The sequence below is a fragment of the Talpa europaea genome (genome assembly GCF_964194135.1).
Source record: "Talpa europaea genome assembly, chromosome: 4".
Lineage (NCBI taxonomy): Eukaryota > Metazoa > Chordata > Mammalia > Eulipotyphla > Talpidae > Talpa > Talpa europaea.
Genome location: NC_140070.1, coordinates 116,932,328 through 116,955,187, shown reverse-complemented (window position 1 = coordinate 116,955,187; position 22,860 = coordinate 116,932,328). Strand labels below are relative to the sequence as shown.

General features: G+C 43.3%; 1 protein-coding gene across 3 annotated transcripts in view; it reads right to left on the bottom strand.

The window, feature by feature from the left end:
• Positions 1-1,256: 1,256 nt before the first annotated feature.
• The window catches only part of KLHL6 (kelch like family member 6), a gene marked incomplete at both ends in the record, with an annotated part of 48,672 nt that continues 27,068 nt past the window's right edge, over positions 1,257-22,860 (bottom strand). Inside the window, 5 exons of one of the 3 annotated variants that reach the window (XM_084231661.1) lie at positions 1,257-1,558; positions 3,461-3,674; positions 7,136-7,338; positions 10,968-11,205; positions 12,604-13,053. In XM_084231661.1, coding sequence (XP_084087787.1) covers positions 1,257-1,558; positions 3,461-3,674; positions 7,136-7,338; positions 10,968-11,205; positions 12,604-13,053 — 1,407 coding nt within the window. The remainder of the gene's footprint in view (positions 1,559-3,460; positions 3,675-7,135; positions 7,339-10,967; positions 11,206-12,603; positions 13,054-22,860) is intronic. The other 2 variants (XM_084231663.1, XM_084231662.1) reach the window with 2 other exon arrangements.

The window sequence follows — 22,860 nt, the reverse complement described above, 5'->3', positions numbered from 1 at the left end:
GGCACAATTCTGCCTGGCAAAGACAGTTCTAGTCCAAAATGGGTCTCCTGTGATCATAAAAATAGAAGTTTTTGATGTGAGAGAATAGAAGTCTTATCTCTTGAAGTAAGCAGTCTTCCAGGCCCATCTCTCCAGACCACAGTTTCTCCAGTCTCACAGAATGACAGCTTCTACATAGTTCTACCATTTGAGCAACCAAGGTTCCAACACTGTGGATTCCACATGGCTTCAAAATAAGGGAAAAAAAGAAAAGCAGAGGAAAAAGAAACACCTTGATTTCCGTGTTTTGCTGAGTGAATCCTTTAAAGAACTTGCCAGAACAAAACTGAGCCAGCTGTTTGCCTTTTTCCTGCCTTGGAGTAGACAGCAAGACAGAAAGGGCCCTGATTTTGAAACCGAAAAATCTGCATTTAGACTCCTAGCTTAACCACTTGTACTCTAAGTGACATGGGGTAAATCAAGATGCCTCTCTGAAACTTGGTTTCCTCACTTGTAAAATAAGGGTGATAATATCCTGAGCTAATCCCATACAGGCTTTGTGGACCCCACCCCCACTCCAGACCAAAGCCATCAAGACATTGGGAAAGACAAATCCCGTCACCACCAAAGGGAAGGTGGCTGGGACCTGAGGGTGGAGTTAAGCAGCCAGGTTGGGTATAAAAACCAGACACGTGGGCCTTGGGGTGGCTCGCTGTCGCTTGCCTCCTGGCTTCACGGCTGGTGGCTCGCGGCCAGTGCCATTTGGGATTCCAGATCGGAGGATCGGGTAGGACTCATTTAAAACTTTGTCTCCCACTTTTCTCCCTGAGCTGTACATTTCCTCATTTGCCCTTCCCTTGTAAATAAACCTTTCGCGTGTGCCTGCAGTAGAGCATTGATAAGTCCTTTTAAGCGTGCGGGTGAGGACCCAGAGTCAGGCACCCCGTTTTGTATTGGGGCTGCCCTATAACACTGTCAGCATGTCACTGCACCAGTAAAATGAAATGATATGCAAAAAGGCTTGGCATAAGACATGTTTTTGTAGGTTTTTTGGGTAAAATATCATTTCTTCCCTCCTGAGGTAGGTCATGAAAACATCCTGGCTGGTCTCAAGTATCCCCAAAGTGTGGCTTCCAAGCAGCCCCTCCAAGGGGTGGAATCACTGGGAATTTAAAACTCAAGCTCAGCCTGCAGTCTGAACGGGGGTGGACGGTGAGAAGTAGGACAGTCTCCCCCAGCTGCCCAGCTCCCCAAGTGGCTGGCGCTGGGCTCCAGGGTCAGACAGACACGGCGCCTGGCACAATCCTCCGGATGTGTGTGTACGACTTCCTGATGGTGACACTGCCGTGGTGCGACACCCCCCGGGGCAGGACACACTCCTCTGTCAGCTTCTGGGCCTCAGGGTCCCAGCACAGCACGGTGGCGATGACCTCATTCTTCTCGTCCCGGCCCCCTGTGATGTAGAGCCGGTTGTTGCAGGGCGCGATGCCACAGCTGGCCCGCTCATGGCTGAGCTGGGTCACCAGGCACCAGCTGTCCTCCAGAGGCGTGTAGGCGTACAGGGCCCGCATGGCCCCACCTGGGAGGAGGGAAAGACAGAGGACATCTCACTCTTGTTCCCGTTTCTTCCCCCTTGAACGGCTAACCCCCTCCTGCTGGTTTAATTGAGAACCATCTTGCCCAGAGAAAGTAGACTGATGACTGTCCAGAAAGCCAGAGGGGATCACTCTGCCAGGGAGTGCTGGAAACACTTCACAGCCCCCTTCCAATTCTGTAGCCAGATGCTAACTGGGCTCCAAAGGACACCTGCCTTACCATGGATGCACAAAAGCACCCTAAGACTGCTCCCTAGAAGAAACACTGCCTGGTGCACCAGAGACACTCAGCTCAGGACCCCAGCTCTGATCTGCAACCATAAGCATGGACAGTAGTTGGTCATAAGACATCAGAAGAACGGGGGCATAAGGCTCAGGGCGGAACACCTGATAACAGAAGTGGCAAAACATGGCAGTGACTAGAGGTGGTGGCATGTCTTTGTAGTCTGAGCATGACCTGGGGCAGACATGTGACTGACCACAAACACAGGAAACCTGAGGCAAGGGAGAGAAGGCAAGGATTATCCTTAATCTGTTCCTCTATATTGCCTCCAGGAAGCCTTCTCTGATTAGCGCTCATTCACTGAAGTTATTTAATTTCAGCATCTCCTTTATCAGTAGATTGCAATATGCAATACTGGCTGCATATTTAAAAACACCTTGTCCTGTTTGTCAGAGCAGAGTATTCTGATTTGATTGGCCTGGAATGAAGCCTAGCTACCTCTATTTTTGTAAAAACTCCCTAGGTGATCCTAACAAGTATTCAGGATTGTAATCCATCAACCTTAATGTGTCGTGTAGTAGGTTTGCTTGTTTGCAGGGGTAGATGGGGGAAATTCCACAGAAAACAGATGTACTTTCCAACGCTAGGAATATCCCCTGGAGTAGAGAAGAAAGGAGGTACTTCAGGTGTGGGGCAACTACAAAATTTGCATAAGGGGCACATTTCTATGAGATGCTCAAACAAACTTCAAGAAATAATCTGGTAGTTCACCTGCCCTTTCCAATTCAGATTTTCTGTAAACTAGTTCCAAATCAGAGGTTGTAGATTTCTTTTCTAAAGTCACATCACATCGTGAGATTTTTATTTTCTAAGGAAAGTAGCTTAGAAGTCGTATCTAAGTCAGGAGTCAATGAAAAATGCTTTTGTTCTAACTCTTACTGTCGAGGTTCTTCTACATCATATACTTTTTCTATCTGAAAAAGAATGATAAGCTGGGGCAATTAAATGGTTTTGTGGACATTTGATAACCTCATATGCTGTAATGTCATTGTTTTAAACAACATTCAATATCTTTATCTTTTTGCTGTGAAAGGGAATAAACTGAGTGCTTAATAATCCCAGAAACTCCTTTGAAAAATATCAATGTGATCTTGTTGCTAATGTGTCCCTTTCTGCTAAGATTGGAATGTTGCAAATAAAAATAAGTAAGTACAAAAAAAAAAAATACACACTAACTGTGATGGTCTGACTAGTGAGGATTTTCTTCTAAAGGCAATTTTTCAGAATCCTGAAAACAAGTGGTAAGTGTAAAATCACCATTAATACAAAATAATAAATAGCAATAGCTACTATTTATTGGGCACTAACGTGTACATTTCAATTTCTATCCATTTGCTAATGTTTACAACACAACTTGGTTTCTGTAGCAACTACGGTTTCTCCCCAGTGTCAGTCTGCTTTGTCTCAGAAATGGAGGCTGATTCTGCCTCCAGGACTGCCAAGGTAAATCCTGTGAAACCTGGAGTCCGCCCAATTTATCTTTCTTCCCTTTCAACCCCACCCACATCATTCAGGAATTCCTTATTTTCGGGAGAGCCCTGTCTGCTCTACCCTCAGGGCTACAAGGGTGGGGGAATCTCAGACAAGCTATTTGTTCACTTACCAACAACATAGATGCGGTCCCGGAAACTCACTGCATTGATGCATTTAGCTTCCACTGGCATGGGCGACTTTAAATTCCACTTATTGGTTGAAGGGTCGTAACACTGAGTCTTGTCAGTTGCCAGTTTCCCATTGGGTCCTCCCCCTATCACATAGAGCTTCTTCTTATGGCTTGTGGCTGCGAAGGAGCTGACATGGACGAGGAGGGGTGCAGCCTGCAGAGGCACAGGCACCAGAAAAAGCAGTCAGTCAAATACCCAGACCCCTGCACTAATAGAAGCAAGGCCAGGAATCAGGGGACACAAGCCTCTGCATCCTTTGCCTAGAGTTAAAAGATCTGTCACTCCTTGAGACAGAGAGAAGATCAAAGCACACATTCCATCCTCCTCCAGGCTCAGACCAGCCTAGCACAGGTGTGTGATGGAGATTTCTAGCCTGTTTCTCTAAGTCAAGCTCTCAGGGATAGAGGAGGCACAAGAATAAATGCCCATACAGATGAAACTGATGGAGGACAAGAATAGAAAAAACTGGAAAGGAGGCCTTACAAGACTAAAACCTGACTCACACAAGGAGTCACACAAGGGGGTCGAGGGGAATAACATGACCATTAACCCAGTTGTAGAGGTCATGACCCTCAGGCACCAGAGCCTTATCACAAGGCATGAGACCCAAGCAGGATCAGATGCTACAGGAAGTGAAGCACAGGCCTGAAGGTAAAGATATGGAGATTGGGCCCACCCTGGAATCTCTGGTCCCTTCCTGGTTTTGCCTAGTTATCCCAAATCAGCACCAAACAGGCCACTCCACAGAGGAGTGACCTCTCCCAGAGAGAAGAGGACTCTATCAGTGCAGTCTCTGCACAGGCTCGGGGCAGCACTCCCACTGCCCACCTGTGACTATGCAGGTGCCTCTTTTCACCAACTCTCTCCCTCTGTAGGGCAGCAGCTTTCTGGCTGCCCATGACCTGTACCATGTCGGGACTTCTCTTCACTGACCTCCCTCAGCGGAAGCCACTCTCCTCAAGGCCGCCCGCCTGCAACCATGCAGGCCTCTCTTAGCAGAACCTGTCCTTTTCCTTTTCCCTAATAAACCTGCTCTTTAATTTTTTTATTTTTTTTTATAGAAGCATGTTTTATTTATTTATTTGTTTGTTTTGTTTTTTGTTTATACAAGCACTGGGTACAGTCAGAAGCGCGGGAGGGTGAGAGAATTCACCAGAGCCAGAGCGGGGAGCAGAGCAGGCAGAAGGACCGAAGTACACTGCTGAGGGGAGCAGCGCACGGCAGGAGAGGTCTGCGCGCCATGTGGGACCCTCCTCCGGTGGCCGGGGAGCAGCCGGGGATCGAACCGGCGCCGCAGAGGCGCGGGCAGCTTCGCAACCCAGCGCTCAATCGCTGAGCCACCGGGGAGGCCCTAAACCTGCTCTTTAAATATAACTAATGTCTCTGCCTCATGGAGAAACTCGCCTGGGAAATTCGCCGCGTACCGCTGAAATGGGAGCTCTGGTGAAACCTTTCCCAGAGTGAACCCAAGGACCCTGCAACTCTACAAAACCCCAACAAAGCCAGTCAATGTTGGAGGAAAATGTTTTCTCAAACATGCATATTCATATTCCTTCATTCAAAAAATATTACTGAGTGCCTACTATGTGCAGGGCATTACCCTTAGTGTTTATATCCAGGAAGGAAAAACTGGAGTGAGGGTTTCAGGTGGCCATGGGTGAGCACATGCCCCCACCCTGAGTAACATGGAGATTGTGTGATCAAGTTAGACCTGTGCTTCTCCCCTGTGAGCCCCTGGGAACTAATGGGGACTCCCAAGAGCCTCTTGCCCATTAACATGAGCCCGTTGATAAGGAGAAAGATCATTTGAGATTGCAAATAACCTGGAGACACAAGAAGTGAGATCACATTACTTCTAAAAAGGTTTCATTTTATTGTGTAAGGACGCTTAAAATGAAATCTACCCTCTTAAATTTAAGTGTAAAACACAGTATTGTCATCTGTGGGCATAGTGCTTATGGCAGATCTCCAGGGCTTATTTACCTTGTGACACTGATGCCCTGTGCCTGTAACAGGGTGGTCCCCAGGAAAGGGGGAGGTTCCAGGTTCCCTGTCCCACCCAAGGGAAGGTGGAGCTGAGCAGGGAAAGAAGAAGCTGCAGAGGAGACTGAGGAGGGAAGGCAGCAGGATGGAGCCAGAAGGAGACCTGGAGGAGGCGCATGGAGCCTAGAGACACGTGAAGAAACTACACTTGCCTTTTGGTCGTGGACTGGGTGACACAGATGTGGTGAGAGACCCGTAGGGAGGTGACAATGGCAGGTTTTGTCTTGATTTTGATTTTGCTCTTTTCCTTCCAGACTTGTCTGTGGGTCCCCACTGGAAGATGCTTTAGACTTGTAGCAGGCTTTGGGGCCTTATTCTGGGCCAATCCTGCTTGGGTGGACTTTTACCCACGAGGGGACAGGTAACTTTGGGTGCCTGATTTAGAAACTATATTCTTTTTTTTTTTAAAGATTTATTTATTATTTATACAAGCACTGGGTACAGTCAGAAGCGCGGGAGGGTGAGAGAATTCACCAGAGCCAGAGCTGGGAGCAGAGCAGGCAGAAGGACCGAAGTACACTGCTGAGGGGAGCAGCGGGCGGCAGGAGAGGTCTGCGCGCCATGTGGGACCCTCCTCCGGTGGCCGGGGAGCAGCCGGGGATCGAACTGGCGCTGCAGAGGCTGCGGGCAGCTTTGCAACCCAGCGCTCAACCGCTGCGCCACCGGGGAGGCCCTAGAAACTATATTCTTTGCCTTTCCTGTATTGTTTCCTAGTTGTATTAAAGTTCCTTCCCATTAAAGTCTCATATGTTTCGTGTTGATGCGGCCGATGGCAGAACCTATTTAGGGCAGGCAGGTTTGTGGGATCTGGGGTGCCCCTCTCCCTGCCCTGTAACCTGACCAGCAGCCCTTTGCCTTTTCCTGAGTGTGCTATGTACCGAGGCTGCTTTGCTAAAGTCTCGTAAGCTGCATGTAAAGGGCTCATGGCTAATAGGCTTATAAGTAAGGGCTGACTTCTAAACACTACCAAATGGCTCTGGCTTCCACAGACTAATTGACAGATCCTGTGTGCCCATTGTGGAGAAGACAAGGGCAGGCAGCATCTGAGGAGACAGACTCTGGGTAAAGGCATGAACCAAGGTTAGCACCAAGCCTCCCCTCCAGAGCCCGGGTTCTGGCCAGGGTAGGATAGGTGGCCATACAGAGCTTCCCCACCTGGAAGGAAGTCACTTCTGTGACCTGGTCAGCAATCTGAAGCAGTGGCCTTACGAGGAGGGAACTCAGAGCCACTGAAAAGTTTCTCAATGGAAGCAGAGAGAACTTAGAGCCATGTGCATTTGACCCTTGAACAAAGGGGTGGGGATTTAAGCTCTGCAATTGAAAATTCCCGCATGTTCTAGTGGTCCATTCATATATGCTGGTTCCACATGGGGGCATTCAACCAATCCACACTGGTAGTTGGTAGAATTCATCCACGTGGAGCCTACAGATAGAAAAAGAGTCCCCCTATAAGTGAAACCGTGTAGTTCAAACCCCTGTTGTTAAAAGTCAATGGTACTTACATGGGGGTACACCTTTTTTGAAAACTTTGAAGTAGTAATACAGTGTCTCACAGAAGTCATCTCCCTTACCTCTGACCAGCAGTTGTGGAAGGGGTCATATGTCTCCACATTGTTGATCCTCTGCAGACCGTCAAAACCTCCGATCACATACACCTTGCCTCCCAACACCACCATCTTATGCCTCCAGCGGCCTATATTCAAATACTCAATTTGAATCCATTTGTTGATGGAAGAATTGTATTTCCAAACATCATGCTGTGTTTCTTTGCCACCTAAGAGTGATACAGATTTGAGGGGGGGGGTGTTATCTTTTATATTTATTTTCTTACATAGTTAATTTTTGGACAGTATTTGGTTTCTCCCCTCAGGTGTAGTGTCCATAGTTCTCCCACCACCATCGCACCCATCATCACCACAGTCCCTTGTGCTCTTCTCTCCCCTGTTTTGACCCCTCTCCCTTCAGAGTTTTAAGAACCTACCCGATGAGTCACATATACAGCTTTTTCCATAATGTCCCACACTCCCCTCCCCCCAAGGCCAGGAAAAAGAAACAGTCTTGGGGTAGTCTGGTTGACAGAGCCAACAGGGAAACAGGGAGTGACAACATAAGACAGGCAAATTACAAGTCATTGTGTCCTATGTCACCCATGTGCTGTGAGAGTTTAGAGACAAGGTGGGCTTCAGGGAGATGGCACCCAAATCAGCCTAGTAGATGGGGTAATAGGAGTCTGGACTCAGTTTTTTTGAAAAATAAGGGGAGGTGGGGGGGAAGGCCTTGGTAAGCAGACCAATTAGAAAGCAACATGAGTTCTATGTTTGCTTATTTATTTAAACAAAAAACAAAAATATAAACCTGGAAGAGTATCAAGAAATCTTGCAAAATTCTCTTGGTTCATATCTGATCTATATCAAATTTATAAGTGGGAAAATACATAGAAGAAAATATAGATAAAACACTACAAGACATACATTTCAGTAACATCTTTAAAGTCTCATCCCCCAAAGCAAAGAAAATGAAGGAAAAGATAAACAGCTGGGATTACATCAAACCAAAAAGCTTCTGTACAGCAAGAGACATAGCCAACACAACACAAAGAGACACCCTACTGACTGGGAGAAAATTTTCGTACTCCATACAACTGATAAGGAACTGATCACAAAGATCTACAAACAACTCACACAACTCACCAAAAACAAAGGAAACAATACAGTCAAAAAAATGGGCAGAAGAGTTAAAAAGACACTTCTTCTAAGAGGAAATGAAATGGCCAACAGATATATGAAAAATGTTCAACATCACTTATAATCAGGGAAATGCAAATCAAAACCACACTGAGATACCACCTTACACCAGATAGAATGGCACATATTAAAAAAAAAAAAATAGCAACAACAAATGTTGGCAAGGATATGGAGAAAAAGGAACTCTCCTACACTGCTGGTGGGAGTGCAAACTGTTCCAACCACTATGGAAAGTTGTGTAGAGGTTCCTCAGACTACTAAAAATGGAGCTACCATATGACCCAGCAATTCCATTCCTAAAAATCCACCCAAAGAACACAAATACATTAATTCAAAAGGAAACCTGCACTCTGATGTTTATTTTTTAATTTTTTTTAAAGATTTATTTTATTTATTAATTTATACAAGCACTGGGTAGTCAGAAGCGCGGGAGGGTGAGAGAATTCACCAGAGCCAGAGCGGGGAGCAGAACAGACAGACTGAGGAAATACACTGCTGAGGGGAGCAGCGGGCGGCAGGAGAGGTCTGCGTGCCATCCGGGACCCTCGCCAGTGGCCGGGGATCGAACCAGTGCTGCAGAGGCTGTGGGCAGCTTCGCAGCCCAGCGCTGAACCGCTGCGCCACCCGGGGAGGCCCACTCTGATGTTTATTGTAGCACTATTTACAATAGCTAAGATGTGGAAACAACTGAATGCCCCAAAACAGATGACTGGATCAAGAAGATGTAGTATATATACCACAAACAATGAAATACTATTCAGCAGTCAAAAAGTATAAACTCATGACATTCACAACAACATGGAAGGGGCTAGAAAGGATTATGTTCAGTGAAATAAGCCAGAGGGGGGGAAAATATATCAATGGTTTCACTAATAGGAAGAATTTAGGACAACCAAATAAGGGATCAGAAAATAATAATAATAATAATAAATAAAACAAAATCAATAGGCAACTATAAATTAGAGACATTTTGCAGGGGGAGGGGGGAGAAAAATCAAAACAGGAGGGAAGAGCACAAGGGACTATGGTGATGGTGCACGGGTGAATTGGTGATGGGAGTTCTATGGAGAATACACCTGAGAGGAGAAAGCATACATTGTACAAAAATGAACAATGATGTAAAATATATAAATAAATAAATTTAAAATAAATAAATAATAACTATCAAAATTTATAAGCGGGGTTTGTCCTACTTCATAACAAACTTTGTTTAAAAGGATGACTTGCTCACAATAGGTAATTTGAAAACAAGCTGATAAATCTATTTTTCATAATAACTCTCTAAGCAGAAAGTACACAATTCCATTAGGGAGAGAGACTGACTTTGTTGGCGACTTCAATCAAACAGTCTATAGCTTTGTGTCTCACCAACAACTTTAAGCAAAAGATGTACTTTTCAGATTATAAATGTACACTAGTGCGGCAATGAATATCACTAATGAGTCTCCATGTCACAGGGAAGTATGGTAAAGCCCAGTAGTCAAGACCAAGATCTTAGGTCAAGGGCATAATCATCCTGAATTTTTATAGGTGTTGCCAAAGAGCCTGGCAAAACTGTCTTTGTTGACTTTCCCATGCCCTACTCACAGAGGCTATTAGGAATTGGAGGTTTTGTTTGGTTTCTTTGGGTTTTGTTTTGTTGGGTATTTTTTAAATTGTTTTGTTTATAGCATGCTGTAGAAAAATGATATCACAGTTTGGTTCTCCCTGACTGCTAGGGACACTGAGTTTCTTTCTCTGCTGTGACTATTTTGCTCATATAGTTTAACCATTTTTCTTTAGGTTGTGTACCTTTTAGAGGTATCTACTTACTCAAAACACTGTGATATTGACCCCATGTAGGCAGCATCAAAAATAATAAAATAATTATAAACTTTCAAAGAAAGGTATGAAAACTATATCGAATTTGGATTTGAATCCTGCCTGGTTTTTACCATTGTGTGACCTTGGAGCACATTCCTTAACTTTTCTGAATCACCGTTTTTTTTTCCATTTGTATCTCGGAGATGAAAATCATCTACCTTATGGAGTTGATGTGCTACCAAAGTGTAAATTCATCTACAATGCCATAAAGATGGTGAGAAATCTATCAGTTACTAAATATTAATTGAGTTTTTACTCTCTAGCCAGGCACAATGCGTAGGCCCTGAAAACCTTGTTGACTCTCATGGAATTGAAAGTCTAATGAGACAGGCATAAAGTAACTACAAATAATTAAGCAAACAACTTAGAAGTAAGAAATGAAAGAGAATGGATTGTTACTAATGCATCTAAAAATATGACCTAATAAACTTGAGCGGAGACGTTGGGTTTAAGGGACAAGCAGACATTTTTATTCACTACTGTGTACTGGTGTCCGGGGTTCTATGCGGGTAGCAGGCACCAAATAAACTCCAGTGTCACTTTTCTTCTTCTTTTCCATGAAGAACTGGACCTAACTGCCTGTCCCCCCAGATGCTAGTGCAATACAACTCACATGTTAGTGTTCATGCAGTAACGTGCTCTCTGGGAAAGACCACCTGAGCTCCTGATTTCCACATTCTGACCCAGTCAGAACCAAGTCACTCCACTCACAGTAAATCTAAGATGGTTGCCTGGCCCTCGCTCAGGAAGATACATGGTGCACTGGCTGCTTCAGCATCACATGGCTGCTACTTACCTGAGATGTACACCTCATTTTTTAATGTCACACATGCAAATTCCACCCACTTCTTATTCTCTGTCTCTAGCTCGTGCTCCGTCATTGGGAGCTTGGCCACCTCCAGGCGGCTGCGTCTCAGGGGGTCCAGGCAGGTCACCTCAGCCACAAAGCGTTCATCTTTCGTGCAGCCGCCAATGATCATGAACACTTCAGACTGGAATTCATGCATTCTGGGCTTGGTGCGCTCTGAGATGATCTGGAAAGTCAAAAACAGTACCAAAGGCAGGATGACACAAGGTTCAGAGCTGAGGCTGTGGAGCTAGCACAGCAGGGTCTGTTCCCCGTTCTGCCACTGTACAATCTTGTGCTAGCACCTTCTTGAGCCTCAATTTTGTCATCTGTATAATGGGGATATTTGTGGTAATTAGTACAAGTTTGTTGTGAGGATTAAATGAGATCTTAAATGAAGTGTGCCTTGCCTGGGGACTGGTGCTTGACACATACTCAATAAAGGTTATCTGTTGGTGCTTTTGCTGTTTTTTAAGAAATTCAGATCTGTTTACCATCAAATGCACTTTCCTGCCTCTCCCTTCCTGCCTGTTCTGAAGACTCGATTCCTGGAATTTCGTTTCTGGTCACCTCTTACTCCACCCCGCTCCCTCTCCTTGGTTTCAATTTCTTAACGATATTCCAGACTTTGGTTTGAAAACAAACTTTTGAAAGAGAAATCTTGACAACAGGCAGAAAGTTGGGAGAAAGGAACCAATAGTGAGTGGGCTGTGGTCAGGGAGTTTAGGGGAGTGAGTCCCAACATCAAGCATATGACCTTCCAGAACCTCAAATGAAAAAAGGCATTTGAGCAGCACCTGTATTGACCTGGAGGCTAAAAGAGCACAGCCACACTTTGGGGAATTACAAACAGTGCCTTAGGACTGTAGGAGAAGAGAGAAGTTGGAGATGAAGGCGGCAGAAGAAGTATGGGAGGCCAGGCTCTGGATGCTTAGGTAGGAAATGTGGGCTTTATCCTGAAAGTGGTAGGGACCCAGTAAGAGGGTTAAGCCCAGGTGGGAAATTATTAGTTTGAGCTTTAGGTCATTCAGCTGATGAATTGGAAGGAGGCCACCATGAAGGCAGAAAGGTGAATTTTGAGGGATTTTCAGAAATTCAGGAAGGAAGTAGAGACAGTCTGTATCAAGGTATGTCAGAGGAGACCCAAGAGACTCAAGGCTTCCCAGAATGGGTAAACTAGGACAGCGGCACACTCTGTTCCTGCACGGTCACCCCCGCAACCTCCCGCCCTTATGCAACTGGGTAGAAGAAGGATGTTCCAGGTGTGGTGTTAGTATGTACAGTATATCTTAGGAGAGTCCTTAGCAGACCCCTGACCTTAGGAGAGTCCCTAATAAATAGTAAGTGATTGGTAAATGTGAGATTTCCACATCTCACCTAATTCTTTCAATAGTTGTCTAAAATGAAGTGTCATCCTCATTTTACAAATTAGAAATCCAAGGTTTCTGGAAGCTCATGACTCAAACTAGAAATCTGCAGCAGCATCCTCTCCATGCCCTAGGGATTTGTGAACCAGTCTCACCAAAACCTTTGCAAGGCCTGCTCACACCTTCACTCGCTGGCTGACTGGCACTTCTCAACTCACCTCATTGCCAGACAGGTGATACATCCTTGCTTCCTGGAGCAGTGGGAAGACCTCTGGGCACTGCCTGATGAGAGGATCTGCCTCCACCGTCTCCACAAAGTACCAGGGGTCCAGAAGTGGCAGGCGCACGTTCTCCAGGACATAGGGGAGCAGGCAGAGTCGCTCTGACTGTTTGTGCCGGACCCAGCTCATCACCATCTCAAACACCTGAGCCTCCTCTGTCACATACAGCTCATCACTCCTCAGGATGTGGTATAGAGTGTCCACAGGAAGTTCCAGGAAGTCCTCTGAGTTCAGAATCTGCACAAAGTTTTGGATGATGTAACCCTGAACCTGCTTCTTTAGTCTCTCCAAGGAGTGTGTGTCTGCCAGCCTCAGTATTCCAACACAGTTTTCTGGGTTCAGGGCTTCTGTGAGGAAGCTGGCACAGGCATCCACCATCCTCAGGAACTAAGAGAGCAGAAGTGCACCAAATCAGCTCAGAAGAGGATTATTCCACAAAAGTTTATCAGGGAACCACATGTGGCTCACCTAAATGATTGACAATAGGAAACTAGCTAACACATTCCTATTTCAACAGCATTAACAAAATATGTTGTAGAAAAATATTAAATGATTTGGGAAATGTTAACAGTGTATTGAGTTGAAAAATCCATTCACAAGATGTGGAGAAAAAGGAACACTTTTCCACTGCTGGTGGGAATGCAAACTGACCCATTTACTGTGGAAATCTGTATAGACAACCCCCAAATTACTAAAAATGGAGCTACTGTATGACCCAGCAATTTCACTCCTAGAAATCTACCCAAAGGACACAAAAGCATTAATTTGAAAGGAAACCTGCGCTCTGATGTTTATTGTAGCACTACTCACAGTAGTTAAAATATGGAAGCAACCTATTGACAAATGCCCCAAAGCAGATGACTGGATCAAGAAGATGAGGCGTCTATATATACAATGGAGTACTATTCAGCAATCAAAAAAAATAAACTCATGACATTTGCAGCAACACGGATGGAGCTGGAAGGGATTATACTTGGTGAAAATAGTCAGAAGGAAAGAGAAAAATATCAGATGGTTTCACTTATAGGAGGAACATAGGGAAACCAAATAAGGGGTCAAAAAAAAAAAAACAGAAAAAAACTAGTATGAAAACTATAAGTCGCAGACATACAGCAGGGGGTCGGAGAGGGATCAAATCAGGAAGGAAGAGCACAAGAGATTACACAAATCACGGGTGACTTGGTAGTAGGAATTTTGTGGGTACTATACCTGAGGGGAGAAATCAAACATGGTAGAAAAATGAACAATGATGTAAAATAAATAAATAAATAAACAAATAAATTTATTTATTTATTTTTAAAGATTTATTTATTTATTATTTATACAAGCACTGAGTACAGTCAGAAGCACGGGAGGGTGAGAGAATTCACCAGAGCCAGAGTGGGGAGCAGAACAGGCAGAAGGACCGAAGTACACTGCTGAGGGGAGCAGCAGGCGGCAGGAGAGGTCTGCGCGCCATGTGGGACCCTCCTCCGGTGGCCGGGGAGCAGCCGGGGATCGAACCGGCGCTGCAGAGGCTGCAGGCAGCTTCGCAACCAAGCACTCAACCGCTGCGCCACCAGGGAGGCCCTGGATAAATTTTTAAAATAAATAAAAATAAAAATCCATTCATGGGGGGAGCTCGTTCCCGCATCGCCATTTTGCAGCAGGACCTTTCTTGCTGGAGACTGTGTGAACCAGCAGAAGGCTCACCAAGGAGACAGAGGTAAGCTGGGAGGCTTGCCCATGCTGGGCGCCTTCTAGCCTGCAGTTCCAGCCCAGAGGGGAGCAGCACCCACCGCTGGGGCAGACCGGGCGTGCAGGGGAGCTCGTTCCCGCATCGCCATTTTGCAGCAGGACCTTTCTTGCTGGAGACTGTGTGAACCAGCAGAAGGCTCACCAAGGAGACAGAGGTAAGCTGGGAGGCTTGCCCATGCTGGGCGCCTTCTAGCCTGCAGTTCCAGCCCAGAGGGGAGCAGCACCCACCGCTGGGGCAGACCGGGCGTGCAGGGGAGCTCGTTCCCGCATCGCCATTTTGCAGCAGGACCTTTCTTGCTGGAGACTGTGTGAACCAGCAAAAGGCTCACCGAGGAGACAGAGGTAAGCTGGGAGGCTTGCCCATGCTGGGCGCCTTCTAGCCTGCAGTTCCAGCCCAGAGGGGAGCAGCACCCACCGCTGGGGCAGACCGGGAGTGCAGGGGAGCGTGTCGCCGGCACCGGCATTTTGCAGCAGGGACCCTTCTTGCTGGAGACTGAGTGAACCCAGCAGAAGGCTCACCGAGGAGACAGAGGTTAAGCTGGGAGGCTTGCCCACACCGGGCACCTTCTAGCCTGCAGTTCCAGCCCAGAGGGGAGCAGCACCCACCGCTGGGGCAGACCGGGCGTGCAGGGGAGCGCGTCGCCGGCACTGGCATTTTGCAGCAGGGACCCTTCTTGCTGGAGACTGTGTGAACCCAGCAGAAGGCTCACCGAGGAGACAGAGCAGGGACCTGTCTTTGCTGGAGACTTGTGAACCCAGCAGAAGTTCCCCAGAGGAGCCAGTGGTGAGCTGGGAAGGTCGCCCAAGATGCCGGCCAGTACCAGCAACACAGTGTCACAAGGAATACGGCAAATTAGAAAACAGGCAGTAGGGAGTAGAAAAACAACATGCAACCCAGCAACTCCTCAGCAAAATAGCACACCACAAAAAGAAAACCATCTACCAGATTGCAACGACAGTAACTTGGAAGAACTTCTGAGCCTTCCAGATAGAGAATTTAAAATTGCTGTGATTAAAAAACTGACAGAAGTCATAAAGGAAAACAATGATAAGGGGAAAATAATTAATGACCAGAAGAATGAAATTGAGTCCCTAAAGAGGGAAGTAAAAGAAATGCAGGAGATCAAAGAATTAATGGAGACGCTAAAGAACTCTGGGAAAAGCAGTGAAAGCAGAATAGATGAAATGGAAGAACGAATAAGTACTCTTGAAGACACAGAAATAAAAAGAACAAAAACAGAAAAAGAAGGAGAAGTACGAAGGAAAAAGACCGAAGAAAGACTTCGGGAACTATCTGACTCCATGAGGAAAGGAAATATAAGAGTTATAGGAATCCCAGAAGGAGAGGAGAGAGATGTAGGAACAGAGAAAATATTCATGGATATAATTGAAGAGAACTTCCCAAACGCTAAGAAGGATCTGAAAATTGATATACAAGAAGCAAGAAGAACACCAAACTTCCATGACAAAAGGAAAAATACAGCAAGACACATAATAGTAAAGCTCCCAAGAATCCAAGACAAAGAAAAAATAATGAAACTAACAAGAGGGAAGAAACAGATAACATTCAAAGGGAAACCGATCAGACTGACATCAGACTTCTCTGAAGAAACACTACGGGCAAGGAGAGAGTGGAGGGACATAGTCAACAGACTCCAAGAAAACAGATGCCAACCAAGAATACTCTATCCCGCAAAGCTCTCCTTCCTCTTTGAAGAAAGAATATGGACCTTCCCAGACAAACAGAAACTCCGGAATTTCATTGCGACTAAACCCCCACTCCAAAAAATACTACAAGGAGTCCTAAAGCCAGAACCTCAGAGGGACGAATAACAACAAAAGAAGGCCAAAGAAAGTTATTAAAAGAATAAATAAATAAAATCAAAGGAAAGACAAACACAATGGCAAATACAGATGCTAACATATCAATACTAACTCTAAATGTAAATGGACTAAACTCTCCAATAAAAAGACACAGAGTTGCAGGCTGGATTAAGAAACAAAACCCAACCTTTTGCTGTCTCCAGGAAACACATTTAGCTGCAAAAGATAAAAATAGACTCAAAGTTAAAGGATGGAAAACAATTCTACAAGCAAATGGACCAAAAAAGAAGGCAGGAACAGCTATACTCATATCAGATAAAACAGATTTCAAACTTAAAAAGATAAAAAGAGACCCCAGTGGTCATTACATTATGATCAAGGGGATAATACTTCAAGAAGAAATAACACTCATTAACATATATTCACCAAACGAAGGAGCACCAAAATATATCAGACAACTATTGGCATCTCTGAAAACAGACATCAGAGAAAACACATACGTAGTGGGAGACTTCAACACACCACTATCAACAATGGATAGATCAACAAGACAAAAAATAAATAAAGACACTAAAGCTCTAAATAAGGATCTAGAGTGCTTAGGCTTAACAGACATATATAGAACACTAAACCCAAAAAAATCTGAGTATACATTTTTCTCAAGCGCACACGGATCATTCTCTAGGATCGATCATATACTGGGGCACAAGACAAACATCAACAGATACACCAAGATTGAAATCATACCAACCATCTTTTCTGACCATGAAGGCATCAAACTAGAAATAAACCATAAAGAGAAGGCAAGGTATTCTCCTACCTCGTGGAGATTGAAACCCACACTACTGGAAGTCCACTGGACTAACGAGGAGATAAAAGAAGAAATTAAAAAATTCTTTGAATTGAATGACAAGGAGGACACAAATTTCCTAAATGTATGGGATGCAGCAAAAGCAGTAATAAGAGGAAAATATATAGCAATAGATGCTCACATCAAGAAACAAGAAAGAACTCAAAGAAACAACCTAATCTCGAAACTCAAAGATCTAGAAAAAGAACAACAAAAAAGCCCCAAAACCAGTAGAAGAAAAGAAATAATAAAAACCAAAGCAGAAATAAATGAAATCGAAACTAAAAAAACAATCCAAAAGATCAATGAAACCAAGAGCTGGTTCTTCGAAAAAATAAATAAAATAGATAAACCCCTTGCCAGGCTCACAAGGGCAAAAAGGGAGAAAGCACAAATAAATAGGATAATAAATGAAAGAGGAGAAATCACAACGGACACAGCAGAAATCAAAAGAATTATTAATAACTACTATGAACAGTTATATGGAAACAAGTTTAACAATCTAGAGGAGATGGACAAATTCTTACAACTCTACAATCACCCAAAGCTAGATAAAGAAGAAATAGAACACCTAAACAGACCAATTACAATTAGCGAAATTGAAATGGTAATCAAAAACCTCCCCAAAAACAAAAGCCCAGGACCTGATGGATTTACAAATGAATTCTACCAAACATTCAGAGACGAATTGGTACCTATCCTTCACAAACTCTTCCAAAAAATTGAGAAGGAAGGTATAATACCTAACACGTTCTATGAAGCCAACATTACACTAATACCAAAACCGAACAAGGACAACACAAAAAAAGAAAACTATAGGCCAATCTCCCTAATGAACACTGATGCAAAAATCCTCAATAAAATTTTAGCTATCAGAATCCAACAGTGTATCCATAAGGTAATTCACCACGACCAAGTAGGATTCATTCCAGGGACACAAGGATGGTTTAACATCCGAAAATCAATCAACGTTATCCAACACATCAACAAAAAGAAATATAAAAACCATATGATAATATCAATAGATGCTGAGAAAGCTTTCGACAAAGTGCAACACCCATTCATGATAAAAGCCCTTGAAATTCTTGGGATACAAGGAACGTACCTCAACATCATAAAGGCCATATATGACAAGCCAACAGCCAGTATCATTCTCAATGGTGAAAAGCTGAAAGCAATTCCATTAAGATCTGGAACAAGACAAGGATGTCCACTTTCACCACTGCTTTTCAATATAATACTGGAAGTCCTAGCCAGAGCAATAAGACAAGAGAAAGACATCCAAGGAATACAAATAGGAAAAGAAGAAGTCAAAATATCACTCTTTGCAGATGATATGATAATATACATAGAGAACCCCAAAAACTCCACAGAAAAACTAATTCAACTCATCAATCAGTTCAGTAAAGTGGCAGGATACAAAATCAACACGCAAAAGTCAGTAGCCTTCCTATATACAAACAATAAATCTGAAGAAGAAGAAATCAAAAAAACCATCCCTTTTATTATTGAAACAAAAAAAATCAAATATTTGGGAATAAATCTAACAAAAGAGGTAAAGGACCTATACAAAGAAAACTATAAAACACTGTTAAAAGAAATAGAAGAAGACACAAAGAAATGGAAAGACATCCCCTGCTCATGGATTGGGAGAATAAACATTATTAAAATGGCCATCCTACCAAAAGCAATATACAGATTCAATGCTATTCCAATCAAAATTTCAATGTTATTCTTCAAAGAAATAGAACAATTATTGATGAAATTCATATGGAATCACAAAAAACCCCGAATAGCCAAAGCGCTCCTGAAAAAAAAAGAAGGGAATGGAGGCATCACACTCCCAGACTTCAAACTCTACTACAAAGCCATAATCATCAAAACTGCATGGTATTGGAACAAGAACAGACATACAGACCAATGGAATCGAATAGAAAATCCAGAAATAAACCCACAGATTTATGGTCAACTAATCTTTGACAAAGGAGCAAAGAATATGCATTGGAGCAAAGAAAGTTTGTTCAATAAATGGTGCTGGGAAAACTGGGTCGCTACATGCAAAAGAATGAAGCTTGACCACTACCTCACACCATATACAAAAATCAACTCAAAATGGATTAAAGAACTAGACATAAGACCTGAAACCATAAAATACATAGAAGGAAATATAGGCGAAACACTACGTGATTTGCATATCAAAGACATCTTTACAGACACATCACCCAAAGCAGTGATAGTGAAGGCAAAGATCAACAGTTGGGACTACATCAAATTAAAGAGCTTCTGCACAGCAAAAGAGACAATAACAAAAACAAAGAGAAACCCCACCAACTGGGAGAACATTTTTGCACACAACACTAATGATAAAGGACTGATCACAAAAATCTGCAAAGAGCTGATGAGACTCAACAACAACAAAGAAAATAATCCAGTCAAAAAATGGACAGAGGAACTAAAAAGAAACTTCTCTGAAGAGGAAATGCGAATGGCCAACAGGCATATGAAAAAATGTTCAACATCACTTGCAATCAGGGAAATGCAAATCAAAACTACCATGAGATACCATCTTACACCAGTGAGAATGGCACATATTAAAAAAACTAGCAACAACAAATGTTGGCGAGGTTGTGGAGAAAAAGGAACTCTTCTGCACTGTTGGTGGGAGTGCAAACTGGTCCAACCACTATGGAGAGCTGTGTGGAGATTTCTGGACCTACTAAACATAGAGCTTCCACAGGATCCAGCAATTCCACTCCTAGGTATTTACCCAAAGAACACAGAAACATCAATTCCAAAGAACACCTGCACCCCTATGTTTATAGCAGCACTGTTTACAATAGCTAAGCTTTGGAAACAGCCCAAATGCCCAAAAATAGATGACTGGATCAAGAAGATGTGGTACATATATACCATGGAATATTACTCAGCATTCAAAAAAGATAAACACATGCAATTTGCAGCAACATGGATGACGCTGGAAGGGATCATGCTCAGTGAAATAAGCCAAAAAGAAAAAGAAAAATACCGGATGGTCTCACTCATAGCAGGGATCTAGAAAACTTAAATAAGGGACCAGGAAAATGAATAACTGTAAGAAAGTGAAAATCAAAATCAACAAAAACTATGAACCAGAGACACTTTTTGGGGGGTGGGGGGCGGGAGGGGAGGGATTGGGGTCAGAATGGGGGGATTGCAATTGTATGGGGAATATAAAAATAAAATTTATTAATTAAAAAAAAAAAAAGATTAAATGAGATAAGGTGTGGGAAAAAAAAAAAAATCCATTCATGGAATCTGATCCGGCCTCTAGATTTCATCAGCAGGATTAAATCTTACAGGAACTATAAGGGAAAGAGGAACATGTCAAGTGATGCCACAGGAGTGTAATCAGCAAAATTCAGACTGTGGGAAACTCCACAGAACAAGCAGTTCAGTTACTTCAATAAATACATCACAAGGGGAAAAGAAGGGGAAGGAGAGCTTAAGGAGAAAAAACTATAAGAGACACATCAATTGATTGTAAAGTACGAAACTAATTTGGATTCCTGATTTAAGCAAAATAATTACAAAAGTCAGAGAAATGTTTATAATAATTAATATTTGATGATATGAAACAGTTATTAATGTTAAGTATTATGGGTATGGGTATTATGGGTTTGTTTAAAGAAATATACAAGTTACATTATGTAAAGAAAAATATAAATATATAAATTAAACATTTATTTTTCAATATATACATAGAAATGTTTGTGGATGAAATGAGACAAGCACTTCACAAAATCATATGTACATTATGATCTTTTTTTATAAAGAAAAAATTATTATTTTTTTTTTTATGAAGAACATAAGCATAGGAAAAACACTGCAAGATATACGCTAAGGTATTAACAGGTGCTTTCTCACTGCATATCCAAATCTTGGAACAAGTTATGCTGCAGTAACAAACAACCCATAAATTTCAGCGGTTTACAACAATAAATGCTTACTTCACACCCATGTTACAACCTTCACAAGCCTCTTCATTCCAAGACCCAGGATAACAAAAAGCCCGTAACTGAGAGGTGCCATTTTTGTGGTAGCGGAGGGAAGAGAACATGGCAGAATCACACAAACGCTCTTAAGACATTTGCTCAGAGGTCATCTATGCCATTTCTGTTCACAGTTAACTTCGAGGAATATGTCTTGTGGCAAAATTCATTGTGGAAAAAATAATAATCCTCCCTTAGGGATAGATAGAGAATATACTGTGTAAATAATATAAGGTACCACACTCTTTAATAAGACTCTAGGAAATTTTTTGTTATTTTGTTTATATACTTTTTTTTTAAATAATAAATTTTATTTTTATATTCCCCATACAATTGCAACCCCCCCCATTCTGATCCCAATCCCTCCCCTGTTTATATACTTTTTAAAACCTCTACATTGAATAAGCACTTTGTAACTACAAATGAATATGTAAAATTAATGCTGGGTTTTGATGTCTTACTTTTAAATCATCATCACTCTTTTAAGTCTCTGAATCCCCTGTGTTACACACCACCTTACAGCTTACAAAGCACTGCCATATCAATTATGGTATTTGATACTCATTTTGAAGAAGAGGGTGTCTCAAATGTATCTGTTCATTCTTATTGGTTACTCTCTGCCACTTAGGCTTGTGGGAGTTCAAGCTATTTCCTCTTCTTGTCCACTGGATTCAAGTTTGTTTTTTTTTTTTAAATGCAGGAATCCTCCTTTTTTTTTTTAAGTTTTATTTATTTATTTATACAAGCACTGGGTACAGTCAGAAGTGCGAGAGGGTGAGAGAATTCACCAGAGCCAGGGCGGGGAGCAGAACAGGCAGAAGGACTGAAAATACTGCTGAGGGGAGCAGGGGGCGACAGGAGATTTCTGTGCACCATGTGGGACCCTCTCTGGTGACCGGGGATCGAACCGGCGCTGTAGAGGTTGCGGGCAGCTTTGCAGCCCAGCGCTCAACCGCTGCACCACCAGGGGAGGCCCTGGATTCAAGTTTTTGTGGCCTTGGGTTGTCAATTCATGGAAGGAGAGGAAAAAAGGAGACTGAGGGAAAGATGTCCTGGAGGATCTATCTGAAGGCAGGGTCCAAAGAGAGTTCGGACAAGACAGACATGAGGGTGTAGGGGGTGGGGGGGGGCGACACACCCTACAGAAGAGTAGCTCCAGTGACAAGAACCAGGGGGAGCAGGGTTGTGGGCCTGAAGGGTGTGAGTGGAAACACGAACGGTCTCAGAATGGATCAAATTGACTTTGACTGACCTTTACTCTAGAACATACTAGGGTCACACATTTTTATTTTGGGGGATCAGCCCCAGTTGCAAAATTTTTTATTTTTCATGTCAGACCACGCTTTCTTAATGATCAGTTTCCAGAACATTGAGGGTAGGAACACTGGGGAAGGACTGAATTGTGCCTCAGATTGCCATGGCTGGGCCATCAACCACCAGCAGATCTGTTTCTCGCTTGAGCAATTGTGAAGACAGTTGAGACTGAGAATTCTGACACCTGTTTAATTGTTTACAGATTTTCAGTTCGAGAGTAAAAATATACAGCCGAGACCAAGCCTCACTGAGCATGTGACCTCTGTGGCCATGCCCACAGATACCTGTGAGGGCTGAGAGGGCACTTACTTAAGGTAGTGGCTTCCAGTACAAAAGCGTAGGCAGGCCAAGCCAGCGTTGGTGTGAAAAGAAGGTAATTGGAAACTAAGCAGATATTTTTAAAACATGTAAACTCTCTCTGGGAGCCACTTAAAAACCTGA